Source organism: Monodelphis domestica, chromosome 4 (assembly GCF_027887165.1).
Source record: "Monodelphis domestica isolate mMonDom1 chromosome 4, mMonDom1.pri, whole genome shotgun sequence".
In the NCBI taxonomy this organism is placed as follows: domain Eukaryota; kingdom Metazoa; phylum Chordata; class Mammalia; order Didelphimorphia; family Didelphidae; genus Monodelphis; species Monodelphis domestica.
The window spans coordinates 343181361-343198428 of NC_077230.1; the positions used below are offsets into that span (position 1 = coordinate 343181361).

The window sequence follows — 17068 nt, forward strand, 5'->3', positions numbered from 1 at the left end:
ATCAGGAACAACTAACTGCTCCCTGGGCAATCTGAAGCCAAATTTAAGCCACCATTGGTACACCAAAGTCACAGGAAGTGAGGCAAAGAACTGTCTTTAAATTTGGTGGTAACTTCCTCTGAGGGGGTCTATGTTGGCCTTTGAACTTGGCCTTGGAGGAGCTCAGGCTTGAGACCTCAGACTGTTTCCCTTTGGACTGACACGTGGTCAATGAAAAGGTTGACTCCCTTTCTTTGCTTTTCTGGAGGCACTAGCCTCTAGAGAGGCCCCCTGTCTTGGAAGAGTCCTCATGGCTGGAAGCCTAATTTAATTAATCTCTTGCCCCCACCTCTACTGAGGGATCTGAAGCCCTACCTGGTTTGGATAAGGCCAGAGTAGCTACCTCTCTCTCTGTCTCTGTCTATCTCTCTCTCTCTCTTGTATTCCTTACTTTCTTTCTCTCTATTAAAAAAAAAAAACTACTATAAAAGTCATTCTGACTTGAGTAATTCATTGGAATTTAGTAATTAAATTCCTGGTGACCATACACTTAAATATTCAGTCCAATTATAATTGTTGCCCCTTACAAAAAACATCTTTCACCCTGTACCAAGACTACTTCAAAGTGGGTAAAAATGACTTAAATATAGAGGGAAATTATAAACAAATTAGGTAAACATAGAAGAGTATACCTACCAGATCTATGGAAAAGAAAAGAATTTCAGACCAAGCAGAAGATAGGGAACATTACAAAATGTAAAATGAATGTTAATCATATTAAATTTAAAGGTTTCTGTACAAACAAATCCAATGCAACAAAAATTAGAACGGAAGCAAGAAATTGGGGGAAAAAATTTATAACAAAAACCTCTGACTAAAGTCTCATTTCTGAAATTTATATGGAGCTAAGTCAACTGTACAAAAAATCAAACCATACTCCAATTGAAAAGCAGTCAATGGACTGTTCAATTATATCAATTTCAATATCAATATATTCAATATCAATTTCAGATAAAGAAATCAAAACTATCAACAAGTACATGAAAAAGTGTTCTAAAATCTCTAAATAAAAATGAAAATCAAAACAACTCTAAAGTACCACCTCACGCATAGCAGATCAGCCAATATGATAGTAAAGGAAAATAATAAATGTTTCAAGGGTTGTGGCAATTGGAATACTAATGCATTGTTGGTGGAATTGTGAATTGATCTAACAATTCTGGAAGACAATATGGAATTATGTGCAAAGGGCTTTAAAAGAATGAATACCCTTTGATCCAGCAATACCACTACTAGGTTTGTACTCCAAGGAGATAAGGTAAAATACTTGTACAAAAATATCCATAGCTCTTTGTGGTGGCAAAAAAAAACCTTGAAAGTGAAGAATTTTCCCTCAATTGGGGAATGGCTGAACAAATTGTGGTATATGATGGTGATGGAATACTATTGTGCTGTAAAGATTGATAATCTGGATAATTTCTATATGAACTGGGAGAACCTCAGTGAACTGATGAAAAGTGAAATAAGTAAAACCAGGAGAACATTGTATACAGAAAGTTAAACATTGTTTAACAATACAATGTAATAAACCTGGCTACTAGTAGCAATGCAACAAGTCAAGACACTCCTGAAAGTCCTATGGGAAAGAATACTAACCACATTGAAAGAAAGAACTATGGGAGTAGAAATGTAAAAGCAAAACATATAACATCACTTATCACATGTATATATGGATATAGGATTTGGGGTTTAGGCTTTAAAAAGAGTAAGAATGAGATTTAAAAATCATGATTGTATACCCTTTCTAATAAACATAAAAATTAATAACTAAGTAGATACATTAATTTAATTATAACAAATGGCAACCAAAATTAGTTTATTAGGACCTTTCCCTTTTTTTTCTGAGACCTGAAAGTGTTTAGGATAGATTAAATGGGTTTTTAGAGCAATTGCTCATCTGCTTTGATCACCTTGCCGGGGTCAGGAAAGCCGCAGTTTTTCTTTTCGAGTTCATCACCCTGGATAGATGATGATTTCCCTCCCACATGATTCCCGTGCACCATCCTCCATTCCTTTAGCTTCAATACAGGTAGAGTAATAGAGAAAAGAAAGGAAAAAAAAGTCCCTGCTCCTAAGCCCCAGAACCCGCAACTTTAAAAAACAAAAACTTGGCATTTCACACCCCACATCCAACAGGTCACAGTGCCAAACACAGAGCGATGCTGCCTTAGTCCTGCTTTGCTCAGCACAGCACAGCAAGTTGGAGTAAGCCCCCACTCCCATTCCAAATGGGGCCCAAGCCTTAATGCACAGAATGAAGGGGGTTTTAGGACCCAATAGGACACAGGTTCCTAGTGCTACTGCTCTCAGCCAAGTGCAGCGCAGAGTGGAGAAAGAGATCCTAGGGGTACTTCGAGGTCGGGGGTGAGGGTAGAATTAGGAGCTCCCAGGACTCTAAGACCCAGTGCCCCCAACTTTGAAAACACATGGGAAGAGACATAACTCTGTTGTTCTTTTCTCTCTCCTTTGCCCCACCTAAAACATTGCTTAGGTCTGAACTAAGAGGAAGTGTGTTCATTTTTTTTTTAAGATTCTTTTTCTCTTCCCCCTTGCACATTACTTCTGGGGCTTAACATCTCTCTAACTGCTTTTATATACAGCCTAACTGCAAGAGTGTTCTACTCTACACTCAAGTTATAGCACTACCTACTGTTGAGCAGTAAAACTGCAGGAAATTTAAAAGATAATGCCTTTCCTGTTACTTTTAGTGATCCAAAATAAAATTAAATTGAATACATTTAAATGAAAGGATTATTAATAGTTAAATAATAGTATTGAATTACAATTAAAACCAAATTTCTAAAATTGAACAGTCAAAATTAATTCAAATTAATTAAATGCAGTATTGATAGTTTTAGAAAACAATAGTATTAATAGTACAATAAATAAAAATAATCACTAATTTTCAATAACTATTATTAGTCACTGAACTATTATTAATTGTTAATTATTAATAATTTATACTTGTTCATGTTTATCCAGCCAACTGTACTACTATGTCTCCTCATCTAGACCTCATTCATCCTACACCTCTGCCCCAGCCCCACCCCCAATCTTTTCACCCCGTTTTCCCATCCCCTGACCAGCCCCCCCATCTCCATTCACCCACCCCACCCCTTTCCCCTACTAGCCTAACTACAATCCACTCCATTGAACTCCAGAGCACAATTCAAGTGGCAGTTACCACAGAGGATTCGAATAAAGTTCTATTTCCTCTAAGGGATGTTCCAATTTATAATAGACAGGGAGACTTAGTAAACATTAGACATCATACATCTTTCTCTCCACAGGACATTGAGAGATTCAAAGAAAAAACACATTCTCATGAATCGGAGCCTGTGATGGTGATAAATACGTTCGAAAGCATTTTTTGCACACATAATCCCACATGGATGTTGAAGATTTGCTCCAGGCCTTGCTAGCGGAAAGAGAAAGAAATAAGATTCTTTCTCTTGTTAATAAGGCCCAGGGAGAAGGAACAACTCTGGCCAACTGAAGATTCCAAATGGGACCCAAATTCAGAGCAAAATTATTTACAACTATGCTAGGTGAAAAATGTATTACTAAAAGCGATGAGAGCCTGTTCTGATAGGCCTGGTATGTGGACTAAATTTGAAAATCTTAAGCAAGAAGACAATGAAATCCCCACTCAGTTTATGGATAGGCTTATTGAGTTGGGAGGAAGGAATATAGAACTGGATCTTGATAAGGAAAGGGATATCAGACAAATCACAAGACTGTGAAAAACAGTTGAAAGGTAGTTAAGAATTATTTTATGACTAGCTGTCCAAACTGGCCTACTATAGACCCTAAAGAATTGAAAAGAGTAGCAGTTTATGCTTTTGATGAAAAGGAGAAGGAGAACACTCATTTAGTAGAAAATCTAAGGAAGGAAATAAAGGAATTGACTGATAAACAGGGTGATGACTATAACAAATACACAGAATCATGGAAAGATTCACATGAATTGGTGAAAAGAATTAAGAAGAAGTCAGAAAAAAATAGATAAAATGACAAGGATGTAAACTAAAAGTCAGGGGGAAATAACAGTACTTAATATCAGAAAGAACAAGAATGTCTTAAAGGAAAAAAAGATAAGACACATCCACACTGTCACTCTAGAGGCTGGAGGTCCATGAGTGCTGTACATTGCATATATTTTCTGATTTTTTTAATGTAGTGATCAATTATGCTGATTTTTCCTCCTTTTAAAAAAAAATCATTGCAAGGAAGACACTAGCATTTTAAAAAATAGATAAAACTTACTAATAACAAAACAAAGCAAAATAAAACAAAAAAACTTCAAAGACCTATAACTTTAGAGTGGGTCTTGTTTCATTAACAGTACCTTAGCACTGTAGCAGAAAGAGCTTAACATGGGAGTCACTGACACCTGTATTCAAATAGGCTGAGGACAAATTACTAGACTCTCTAAGTCTCATCTGCCTCATATTAAAATACAGATAACACTGAAAAGACCTCCTAAGGTTATTGTGAGACTCAAATAAGAAATTAGATATAAAAATTTCATAAATATTAAAGTGAATAGTTATGTTATTATTTTATTGTCTCTTATGTGGTCCTGGGGCTAAAAAAAAAAAACAAATGTCTAGCAATGATCTGAACTAGATAGGCTGGTCCTTAACAAATGGACACAATCTGCTGCTGGATTTGTACTTTCCAGCTTAGTAGAATTTGCCCCAAATGATTTTTTATCTGGCACAAAGAACATGAAAACATTAGCCATGCCTCCTAAAATGATGAGGTGTCAGAGAATGAGGACTTCATGGACTCTAATTATTATATAAACTACAACAGCTTAGCAGAATATTACTTTGGATTCCAATACATATACAAGAATGTGTGTATGCACATGTATGTGTCATAAGTTTATTATCTTAATTTTGTTTAGCACTGGTTACTATTAACATTGAGTCTAATTCTTGATTATACTTGAACTCAGCAGTAGCAGAGGGTGTAGAGAGGGTGGTTTTCTGCCAGTGTGGAAGGTAGAAATAGACATGCAACTTTCAATGGATTCAAAATTCTTTCCAGAAACAAATCATGTTGTGAGAATCAATATATAATTAACCAAGAGACAACTATATCCTCAAGAGATGATAAGTAAATCTAATGTGGAATAGGCAACAGTAAGCCACACAGTGAACTTCTGAAGCTACACATTTTAAACTCATTGGCCTATCATTTTGCTCCACATAAAATGCCACCAATTAGGTTTAATAAAATCATAATTAAACATATTCTTTTCCCATTATGAAACAAATTCTCTATTGTCACCTAAAGAAATTTGGTAAATCTGCATTAGGCAAGGGAAAAAAAGCCAGAAATCTCACATTTTATTACTAGTCAGAGATTCTGAAAATAAGTAGGAAAAGATATATCTACAAAAAAGGGTTAAAATGAGTTGGTTTTTTTCCACTCTGCCCTTTTAAAAGAGACAGGTTCCTTATTAGAACCTAGTCACAGAATGATAGAATTCATTAACTTTCATAAAGGAGAAAATCATTTAGAAACATTCAATCCTAATTCCCATTTTCTTTTAAGTAGAACTTGGGCAGTCACTCCAGCAAGCTGAACTGTGGGCTGCCTAATGTCTGCACGGCCAAGATGCTATCTTCAATTGATGAAGGAATCTATTGTAACCTCAGGATCTATTATAACCTCCTAATTAATTAATGATCCTCTCATTACCTGGCTCAAAATTCAAAGAGTTCCTAGAATTTTTGTTATGTTTACTTTCTTTTTCTTTTCTTTTCTTTTTTTTAAAGAGAGTGCTTAATGTGCTATCCCTATTAAGCACAACATGTTAACGGTCCAGGTCATTTTCCAATAAGCATAAAATATGGTTTCCATTCTGGAAGGAAAATGCCAGGATAAAAACCAAGGGGAGGATTGATGTCAGTACCATTGATGAGTAGGTATCAGTGATTCAAGTCACAAGCATAGCCCCTCTTAGTCAGATATCTAGTACAAGGATACAGGCAAAACGTGAATAAGCTACTATTCAATCTAGCTAGTGAAATGTACTATGACCTGCCTTTGGTATGTTGACAAATTCCAAAAAGGCAGTGCCAAGAAGGACATATAACTCTTTGGACCTAATGGACTTCTTATTCCACCATGTGCTGCTGTTGCTAGTGATCTAGGTATTTACTCATGAGTAGGGTACCTAGAGTGTCATGCCTTTCAATAACATATCCCTGTTAAAATGCTTATATAATTACTATTATTATCCAGGAAAAGAAGTTTGTTATTATAACTGTCTCAACAATTTAGTCTCATCAAATCCTGTCCTTGCACTTAGCACCAGTATTTCCCTGGCCTGGAACAGTTCATTGAATCATAAATGTCCACATATGAATTTATATCACATGGCACATAAAAGATTTTTTCATGTTTATTGACTAATTTAAAATTTCATCTATTAAAAAGGCATCATAACTACTTCATGATGTTCATCACAAGTCATTCAGCCTTTATTTACAACAAGTATCCATCAGTCTTTTTTTTTTAAACCCTTGTTTTTGTTTTCTCTCTTAGAATAGATATGACAAGTTGTTTTAGGAAACCTTCAGGAAACCCTGAATCACACTAGATAGGATTGGTAGGTTTGTCCTAGACTGAAGAATAAACTTTTAAGTTTATTGTTCAGTATAGATCTCAGTCTAGACAATAGTAGACATAATCAAATCTTAAGTACCCTTTTGTCTTAGAAGTTTCTCCCATTGTATGTAGAGCTTTTCAAGCAATTCTTGTTGGAACCCTTCTTCCCTTCTCTCCATGTAAGCCAATCAATTGTCCTTCCTTTCCTTCCACCCCCCCCCCAAATGTATATGACTCCATTTTCATCAGTTCATAGGAAATTCATAAGAAATTCCCATTCATGGTGCATTTTCCCAGACATTGTTCCCAGAGTCCCAGAACTTGCCACTGTGTGATGTTTTGCATGATTCTGTGTGGTGGCCATAAGAATTCTGTCTCCCTTATCCTGATTAAAGATTTGTTCTTTGTAACTACTTTAGTGGTTCTATGTTTTTCTAGGTTGACAGATACTAAGTGCTGGTTCCAAGGCAAAAGAGTGGTAAGGACTAGGTAATTAGAGTTAAATGACTTGCACATGGTTACACAGCTAGGAAGTAAGTATCTGAGGCCAGGTCTGAACCTAGAACCTCATATATGCCTGCATCTCAGCCCACTGAGCCATGTAGCTCCTCCTATTGGTCCTTTAAAAAAACAAAAAGGAGTAATAAATTCACCATCTATTTTCCTAAACTTTAAGAATCACAAAATGTGTGAGTTGAAGGGACTCTAGAGATCACTTAGTCCAAACGCTTTCTTTTATAGATGAGGAAAATGAGTTCCAGAAAAGTTAATTCACATGAATGAATATATGGAGGGTGAAAAGAGGGTGAAGAGGAAGCAATTTTCTGTATTTCATGCCTAAACTATAAAAATACCCTATCCTACCTCTGTTCTTAAGTTTTAGTCCAGCGTTCTTAATGCTAGATTCAAAAAATTCAAGCCCAAATCTCCCAACTACAAGTCCTTACTTCAATCACTGACATAAAATTTAGAACCCAAATCATGAAGGGACTTTAGAGATAATGTAGTGATTCTAGAGCTAAAAGGAATCAGGGCTATCAAGTCCAAGACCCCAGTCTTCAAGGTAAGAATGATTTTTATATTTTTAAATAAAGTTTTCCTATTATATTTTAAACTGTTAAAACCATTTTCAGCTCATAGCTGCTGACCCCTGATCTAATTCAAACCCTTATTTTTCAGAGAAGGAAACTGAGCCCCACAGAGATTAAATGATTTACCTAAGGTCAAACTAGTAACAAGTGAAAGAACCAAAATTCAAACCCAGAACTTATATACATTTTCCTTCTACCACATCATAAAAGGAGAAAATGAGACCCAAAGAAAAAGTAACAAGCCTAAAGAGGTACTTTTTCTTAATCCTACTTATTTTAATTGAGGTTTCTACTTTTCTGGAAAAGGATCATCAATCTTTTTGTTAAAGGAACATAATGATTTAAAACTATTATACTATAACCAAGAAATTTTAAGTCAACTTTTCAAAGTCAACTGCTTGCTTAAGGTTTGCTATCTTTTTCTCTTGACACCTATTTTCACTCACTATATAATTCATGCTTACATTTCACATTTTAAAAGAAATAGATGCATTGCCTGTTAATTATCTCTTGAGAAATTACAGTGTACTCCAAATCTTCCTCCAGCAACTTGAGTTTGCTATAACTCAATTTATTTTGCTAAAAGAATACTAAGTTTACCTTGAATTTTAAAAGCCAAATTAAGTCTGGGTGGAATGTTCTTGCTCACTCTTCCCTATTCCCTTCCAAAGAATGTGCTAAAACTACTAGGAAATCAAGGGGCTTAAAGAAGGAAAAAAATCTAAACCTACCAGCTCGTTGCTTGTGGATGTAAGTCGTAATTTTTCTTCAATTTCCTTTCCAATTTTCTGAACAGTCACCTGAGTCTGTTTAATTGCACATTGAGCTCTGTGAAGCCTGTAAACAAAAGTTACAGTGAATGAATCCCAGCTTCTTGACCCAGGAGAAGAAAGGAGAGAACTTGTGATTCTCTTATCCTTTCAAGTTTACAAAGACAGCATTTTTTCCCATGACAATCTGCTAAGATGAAGCTGGTTCAAGTATTATTATTCCTATCTGACAGACAAGAAAAATAAGGCTCAGACAACTGGAATTACAGACCCAGCTGGGAAATGACAGAGGTAGGGTTCCTACCTGTAGCTCCAGATGCTTTTAGCTCAACTCTCCACTGGGACATACCTGCCTCCTGTGTGGGTATGATCATGTAGCCCACTGATTAAAGGCACCAAAGCCAGAATAAAGAGAATAATATAATACTTTACAAAATGCTTTTTCATAACAATCCTGTAAAATGAATATTTTCCATTTTATAGATGAAAAAACTGAGACATTATGAGGCAAACATTTACCTTACTGAATCATACAGTGAAAATCATAAGAGTATTAGGCCTCCAATTCAAGTCATCTGACTCGGACATTAATGGTCTCTGTATTATACTACTTCATAAGGAGATATAAATGTGCAAGGATGGCATATCTGTTCGTTCAAGGAAACATCGATTTCATAAGTCTTCAGCATATTTCAATGTATTCATAAGGGCTATAACAAGTACCCCCCCCAAAAAAATTATTATCCTGAGAGAGCTCAATATATATTGTTCATTCTCAATTCCAAAAATAAAATTATAGAGAATTCTAGGAATTAATTTTAAAATTAAAGAACTAAAAAGGAGTTCATAAATCATCTAATACAACTCCTATCTGTCCCCAGGAATCTCTTCAATAACAATACAACAAGAAATTATTAAGCCTTCACTTGGAGACTTTAAGGAATAGACAACTTAAGTAATATTCAGGGAATCCAACTGCACACCTAATAAAGAATTAATTTGAGAAATTAGCAAGAGATGACTTACTGGTGATATTAAATAAAATAACAAATTTCCATTTTAAGTATAGGCCTGAGATGTACTAAATGCCTTCTAACACTTATTTCAAAGATGAAATTCTTTAACTTTTTAATCATTAGGAAGTTCATCCATATATTGAGCTAAAATCTAACACCATATAATTTCCATTTGATGAATTTGTTTTTGTCCAATTTGGAGATAAGTATCTAATCCTTCATCCACATATAACAATGTCTAGGACTAAAATACAAGCAGTCATGTTTGTTAGTAGGGGACACTATTACAAAATCATGAACTCAAAGAATTTTTAAGTTGGAAAGGGTCCTAGAAATCAATTAGTCTAAACTTTACCAATGAACTAACTAAAGCCCAGGAAAAAAAAATGACTTGTCTAAAAGTCAATAGCTAACAATATAACTATTATTTCGTAATATTTACACAGTACTAAAAATAACCATGTCCCCGGCCTAACGGCCTGAATTAGACCTGAAGACACTGACAAAAAAGAGAACGAGGGGTAAGAAAGGAGAAATTAAATAGAAAGGGAGAGTCAACAAGAGGCAACAACTGGAAAGGTGTAAATATATAGAAATAAGTTGCAAAATAGCTACAGGGTCCACTAGTAACGCCTCATCTCAACATTTGGCCAAAATTAAAGCTATCGCTAAAAGGTAAATCAGAAGAAAAGTTTTAAAAGTTTTCCTATTTCATATATACTTCATATATTTATACATAACAAAAATGATCACTCCAGCCTGATTTGCAATTTTTGTGGAAAGGATGTCTTTATATCAGATCTAATAGAGCTAATTCCTCTGCCAACAATAAGATTATGATCCCCATGCACTTAAACATTTCCACAGCACTTTGCATTTTCAGAAACTGTTTTATGTCCACAGAGAATTCCTAAATTTTTAATTTTATTTTCTTCCCCAATTACATAGAAAAATTGCTTCCAACATTTTTTTAAAAAATGAGTCTAAAATTCTCTCCCTCCTTCCGTCTCCTCCCCACTCCCACCCCATTGAGAGGGTAAGAAATCTCCTATAGAGTCTACATGTTTAATCACATAAAACACTTTTCCATACTAATTCTTTTGTGGAAGGAAATGACCAAAAAAAAATTTAAAAAAGTGAAAATGTTTACTTTGGTCTGGATTCACACCATATCACTTATTTTTCTCTAGAAGCAGATGGTATTTTCTTATCGTGAGTCCCTTAGGATAGTTTTAGATCACTGTATTGCTGAGAATAGCTAAGTTAGTCACAGTTGTTCACTGTACAGTATTCCTGTCACTGTGTATAATGTTCTCCTGGTTCTGCTTATTTCACTTTGCCTCGGTTCATGTAAATCTTACCAGGTTTTTCTGAATTATTCCTGTTTGTCATTTCTTACAGCACAATAGTATTCTATTACAATTATATATTATAACTTACTCAGCCATCCCCCAATTAATGGATGTCCCCTCACTTGGTAATTCTTTTCTCTCAAAAAAAAAAAAAAAAAAACAAATTGCTTTAAATATTCTTATACATATAGGTCCTTCTCCTTTTTGTTTTTTTTTTATCTCTTTGGGATACAAACCTAGTAATAGTATTGCTAGATCAAAGAGTATATATACTATTTTATAGTCTTTTGGGCATAATTTCAAATTGCTCTCCAGAATAACTGAATCAGGGGGCAAAATCAAAATGGGGACTTAGTAGCATCAAAAGAAATCATTCTGATAATCCTTCCAAACCAATCTTTTAAAAGCACCTCAAAATGACAGGAATCAAAAACCAGAATGATAGAATCATTTGACAACTCTCCCAACAGTGCAATGGTGTCTCAATTTTCCCACATTCTCTCCAGGTTTTGTCATTTTGCCAATCTGATGGGGGAATCTTATACATTCAATTCATTTCTCTATGTATTTGACAAATGACTCCTTTATTAAAGAAACTTGTAAAATATTTGGCCCCATTATGATCATTGTGTATTACTCTCCACCCAATTTCCCCCTGTTTAGTTTCCAAATACCACCTCCCCTTTTTTTGTTTTGCATTCATTTCAATCAACTCCAACACCTTTCTCTTATATCCTTCCCTCCTATTTTCCTGTAAGTCGGAGTTCTATACTCAATTGATTGTGTATATTCTTCCTTCATTGAGTTAATTCTGATGAGAGTGAGGTTCACATACTCCTCCCCCTCCCCTCCCCCATCATCCTCTACATTGTAAAAGCTTTTTTATAGCTCTTTTATGTAAGATAATGTACTGCATTCTATTTTTCCCTTCCCCCTTCTCCCCAATGCATTCCTCTTACTTAGGGTTAATTTTATTTTTTTATAGCAACCCATCACATTCAATTCAAACCCTGTCTACGTATGCTCCTTTTAACTGCCCTAATAATGATAAAGTTCTTTGGAGCTATAAGAATTATCTTCCCACTTAGGGATGTACATAGTTTAATTTTATTGAATATCTTTGGATTTCTCTTTCCTGTTTAACTTTTTATGCTCCACTTGAGTCTTGTTGTCCATTCAGCTGTGGTCTTTTCATCAGAAATATTTGAAATTCCTCTTTTTCACCTAATACCCATTTTTTTCTTCCCCTGGAAGGATTATGCTCAGTTTTACTGGGCAGGTGATTTTTGGTTAGAATCCTAGCTCTTTTGCCTTCTGGAATATTATATTCCAGGCCCTCTAATCCTTTAATGTAGAAGCTACTAGATTTTGTGTTATCCTGACTGTGGCTTTTGAATTGCTTGAATATATGAATTGTTTCTCCTTGACCATTTGCAATATTTTCTCCTTGACACATTCTAGAATTTGTCTATAATACTCCTGAGAATTATCCTTTGGGGATCTCTTTCAGGAGGTGACTGATGGATTCTTTCAATTTCTACTTTGCCCTCTGATTCTAGAATATCAGAACAGTTTTCTTCAAAGATTCCTTGAAAAATAATGCCTAATCATTTTCTGATCTTGGCTTTCTACTAATCCAATAATTCTTACATTGTCTCTCCTGAATTTATTTTCCAAGTCAGTTGTTTTTCAAATGAGATATTTCAAATTTTTTCTACTTTTTCATTCTTTTGACTTGGTTTGATTGTTTCTTGACATTTCATAGAGTTAATAGCTTCCACTTACCCATCTCTAATTTTTAACACGTGATTTCTTGAGTGAGATTTTGTACCTCTTCTTCCATTTGGCCAATTCTACTTTTTGAAACAGTTCATTTCCTCAGTGAATATGTATACTTCTTTTCCCAGAAGGCTAATTCTGCTTCTTAAGAAGTTCTTCTCTTCAGTGCATTTTTCTATATCTTTTTCCACTTGGCCAATTCTGTTTTTCATTGGATTTCTGTGCCTCTTATCAGTTCGTCTATTCTGTTTTTTTTTTTAAGTATTAATTTCTTCAGTATTTTTTTGTGCCTTCTTTATCAAGCTGTTGATTTTTTTCATGATTTTCCCATCTCACTCTCATTTTTTGCTCCATTTTTCTTATATCTCCCTTATTTGATTTTTAGAATTCCTCTTGAGGGGGCAACAGGTACAGTGGAGTGAGAGCCAGGCCTACAGATGGGAGGTCCTCCGTTCAAATGCCTCAGACATTTCCTAGCTGTGTGACTATGGGTAAATCACTTAACCCCCACTGCCTAACCTTTAATGCTCTTCTGCCTTGAACCAATACACAATATTGATTCTTAGATGGAAAGTAAGAGATTTTTTAAAGATTCGTTTTGAGCTCTTCCATTAACTCTTTTTGGGATTGAGATCAATTGGTATTTTTCTTAGAGACTTTGGATGTAGCAATATTGAGTTTGTGATCTCCTAAGTTTGTGTTTTGGTCATCTCTGCCACCAAAATGACTTTTATGGTGAGTCTTTTTTTTTTGTCTGCTCATTTTCTAGTCTTTTTGTTTTGTTTTAATTTAGAAAACTGATAAAAGTTGGGGACTATAACACTAAAGTGTAGGAAGCACTATTGCAGTCTTCAGGTTCTTTGTGCAGTTGCCTTCAGTTATAGCTCTGGAAATCTGTTTTCAGTTCCTCCAAGGTGGTGTGATTTAAGGAGAGGTAAGTTAAATAATAAATAATAATCTCCAGGCCTGGTCTGCTCTGGTCTGGGAGTAACCACAAGTACTCTTTTCCACCTTTCAACTATGACTAGGGTCCCCTGCTCTCCTGTGGCTACAAATGTTGATGTGTGGTAATACTCCTCCTCCCCCTAAGAGTATACCCCAGAATTGCTTCCTAGATCTGTGTATGAGCAGTACAAGAATCTGGTACCCAGAACCTGCAGAGGGACTCCTATAATATCTTTCTGAGCACTTGTCCCACCCCACTTACTGTCTGTGGCTGAGAGCTCTGGAAGATTTTGCCATTGTTTCAGCTATGCCCAAGATCTGTTGCTATTGACAGGATGAGGTTTGACCTGGTGTGCTGGGCTCCACCTCCACCCTGGCATACTAGATTCCTCATGTAGGCCTTCTAAGTTGTCCTGGGCTGAAAAAATTACTTTACTTAGTGTTTTGAGAGGGTATGCTGCTCCAGAATTTATTCTGAGGCATTATATCATACTTTTTTAGAGGGTAATTTGGTAGCAATCAGATAGATATTTGTACCTTCTCTGCCATATTGGCTCCACCTCCCCCAGAATTTCTTACCTCATTACTATTCTTTTTCCTTAGTTTCTTAAGTATTGTTTTATTAGTTTGGAGATAAGAAGTAAAGTAGTTGCTTGAGAAAAGAACTGGAATTTGAAGCAGAGTTGATTCAGCATATTAATTTCAGGTGTGACATTTATAACAGTTTTTCTATATCAATTACTCTCTGGCAGTTGGCAGGTGCTCTCTGGCAGCTGGCTGAGACACACTCTCAGAGACTCTCTCTCTGGGCTGGAGGAGGTACCATCTTTGTGTCCCTCTCCCTCTCCCTCTCCCTCTCCCTCCCTCCCTCTCTCTCTCTCTCTCTCTGAGGGAAAGATCTGAAGGAGTTCAGTATTTTCCTTTCCCAACTTGGTAAACACTAATGACTATCTATTGTGGTTTTTATGAATTGTTTAACTCTGAGAAGACCAAAGAAAAACCTGATCTTTGGTTTGGACACTGAGTTCAAACTCTTGATTCTTGTAGAGACTCAACCAGCTAGCCTTTGCTATTTTGTAATTTGAAGGTGAAGTTAAGATTTATAAGGATAATAGCGGTAGTTTTTATTTAGATAGTATAATTTAGGATTAGTCAGATCAGGGAGGATTAGTGTAGTCTGTGAAACACAGGAGAAGTGATTCCTTACAGAACCTGGGAGTTTTATTTTGGTGGATTTAGAATCCCTTGGAATTAGAAACTCTTTATTTATCCTTATATATTTGAATAAATATTTTATGTTTATAATAAGAGTCTCTTTAGTGTCCTTGCACCTAGTCCTAAAGGGAAGTTCACATTTGAGCTTCACTTCATCACTGAGGATACTTTTGATTACCTCTATCAAAAGTACCCAAAAGTATCCGAAACTTGCAAAATTTATTTTTACAACAGACACAAGCATTCAACAGTTTTCTCAGGATTTCCAAGAAATTCCATGGAAGAGGCACTACCCTACCCTTCAAGATCCAAGCTGTAGCGTGATTTTGTTGTTATTGTCGTTGTTTTTAATCCTACAACAACTGTGTCATATCTCAATTTTGTACTTTGAGGTATTTAAAAGAATAGAATTCAGGTTACTTACTGTAATGACACAATGGCCTCAAGATTTGTAAATACATGAGTACAGAAGATAATGAAAAGGAGGGTGGCCTCTCAGCTTTATTTCAGATAATTCCCTGACTCAAGCAGGTAAGGAACTTGAAGGTAGAAAGAAAAAGTAAGTTAAAGATGGGAATAACAAGGTATAAGGGAAAGGGAAAGAGTCAGATTTGTAAAAAAAAAAATTTTTTTTTTTTGTTTTAAAATGTTAGGATCTTTGGCAGTCAAAGTCCTATGATCTAGCAAAAATTTACTTTAGATCCGTAATTGGGAAGAACTCATCTGTCATCCCAGAACAAAGCCCATACTTTTCTTCCTTCATTTTTTGTCCCATGTGATCTCTACATATGGAATGGGCTCTTTTTCTCCCTTTTAATAACTATGAATTCTTCAAGACTGAGTTAAATTCTATTGATTCTCTAAAGCCTCCCCTGAAGGCACCAGTTAGAAGTGATATTTCCTTCATATGCTCCTATGGCATTTTGTAATCTTATTCATATTATAATTAGAATTATATACACAAACAAAAATATGGGTGTATATTTTGTGAGCTCTGTGACTATGGGTAAGTTGCTTAAACTTACTAGATCTCAGTTTTCTCACCTGCTAAACATAGAGAGTAACACTAAAAATCTTTGAGACCAGGATTTTTTTTTTTTGGTATCTCCCTCACTCAGCACAGTGCCTAACACATATTGGACATTTAATTAAAGCTTGATAACTAGATTACTGAAGCATCTACTCCAAAGGGATAGTAAAAGGAAAGTGCTTTATGAATCATAAACTGTTGAACAAAGGCAAATGATTATTACTTTTTTAGCTCCCTCAGTACCAAGCATAATAGACAGCAAAGAATAGATGATTTTAAAAATGCTTATGAAACTATTAAACTGATTTCAAAATAATCAAGATTTTAACTTTTCTAAATTTTGCAAACCATATTACCAAAAGATATATTCTTTTTATGGTAACAAAGAGCTAGAAACTAAGGGTGTCCATCAATTTGGGAGTGGATGTACAAAACATACTTCTAATAAGAATGTAATGGAATATTATTGTAGTATAAGAAATGAACATCTGTTTTCAGAGAAATATATTAAGATATTTTTTCTATTTTCAGTTACATGTAGAAATAATTTTTATAATTGTTTTCTAACATTTTAGAAATCATATTTTCTGCCTCCTTGTCTTTTCTCCTACCCTCATGCCATAAATAGACTGATATAGGTTATACTTGCATTTTCATGTAATATGTAAGTCCATATTGATCATGTCATCATAAAAAACATCACATAGACAATAAAAATCTCATGAAGGAAATACAGTGGAAAATGGCAAGATCTCATCTACACCAGACTCCAACAATTCCTTCTCTGGCTGGGACAGCATTTTCATCATGAATCCCTTGTGGATATCTTGGAAATTTGTAATAATTTAGTCCCTTCACTGCTGATCATTCTATAATATTGCTGTTACTATATATATTCTTCTCATGGTTTTGATCATTTCACTTTGCATCAGTTCATGTAAGTCTTTCCAGGTTTTTCTGAACTCATCCTGTTTGTCATTTCTCATCATGAAACAGTACCCCCTTTACAACCATACACCACAACTTGTTTATCCATCCAATGGACAACCACTCCATTTCCAATTCTTTGCCACTACAAAGCTGCTAAAAGTATTTTGGTACAGATAGGTCCTTTTCTTATCTCTTTGAAATACAGATTTCTTTGAGATACAGACCAGTAGTGAGTATTGCTGTTACAAAGAAGATGCAGTTTTATAACCTGAAATCT

The 17068-nt window shown here is 35.1% G+C and overlaps 1 protein-coding gene across 2 annotated transcripts in view; it reads right to left on the reverse strand.

Moving 5' to 3' along the window:
- UVRAG (UV radiation resistance associated) overlaps nt 1-17068 on the reverse strand; it is a 453313-nt gene that overhangs the window by 265837 nt on the left and 170408 nt on the right. For both annotated transcript variants that reach the window (XM_056794952.1, XM_007490950.3), the window contains exon 7: nt 8486-8591. In XM_056794952.1, the coding sequence (XP_056650930.1) occupies nt 8486-8591 (106 nt within the window). The remainder of the gene's footprint in view (nt 1-8485; nt 8592-17068) is intronic.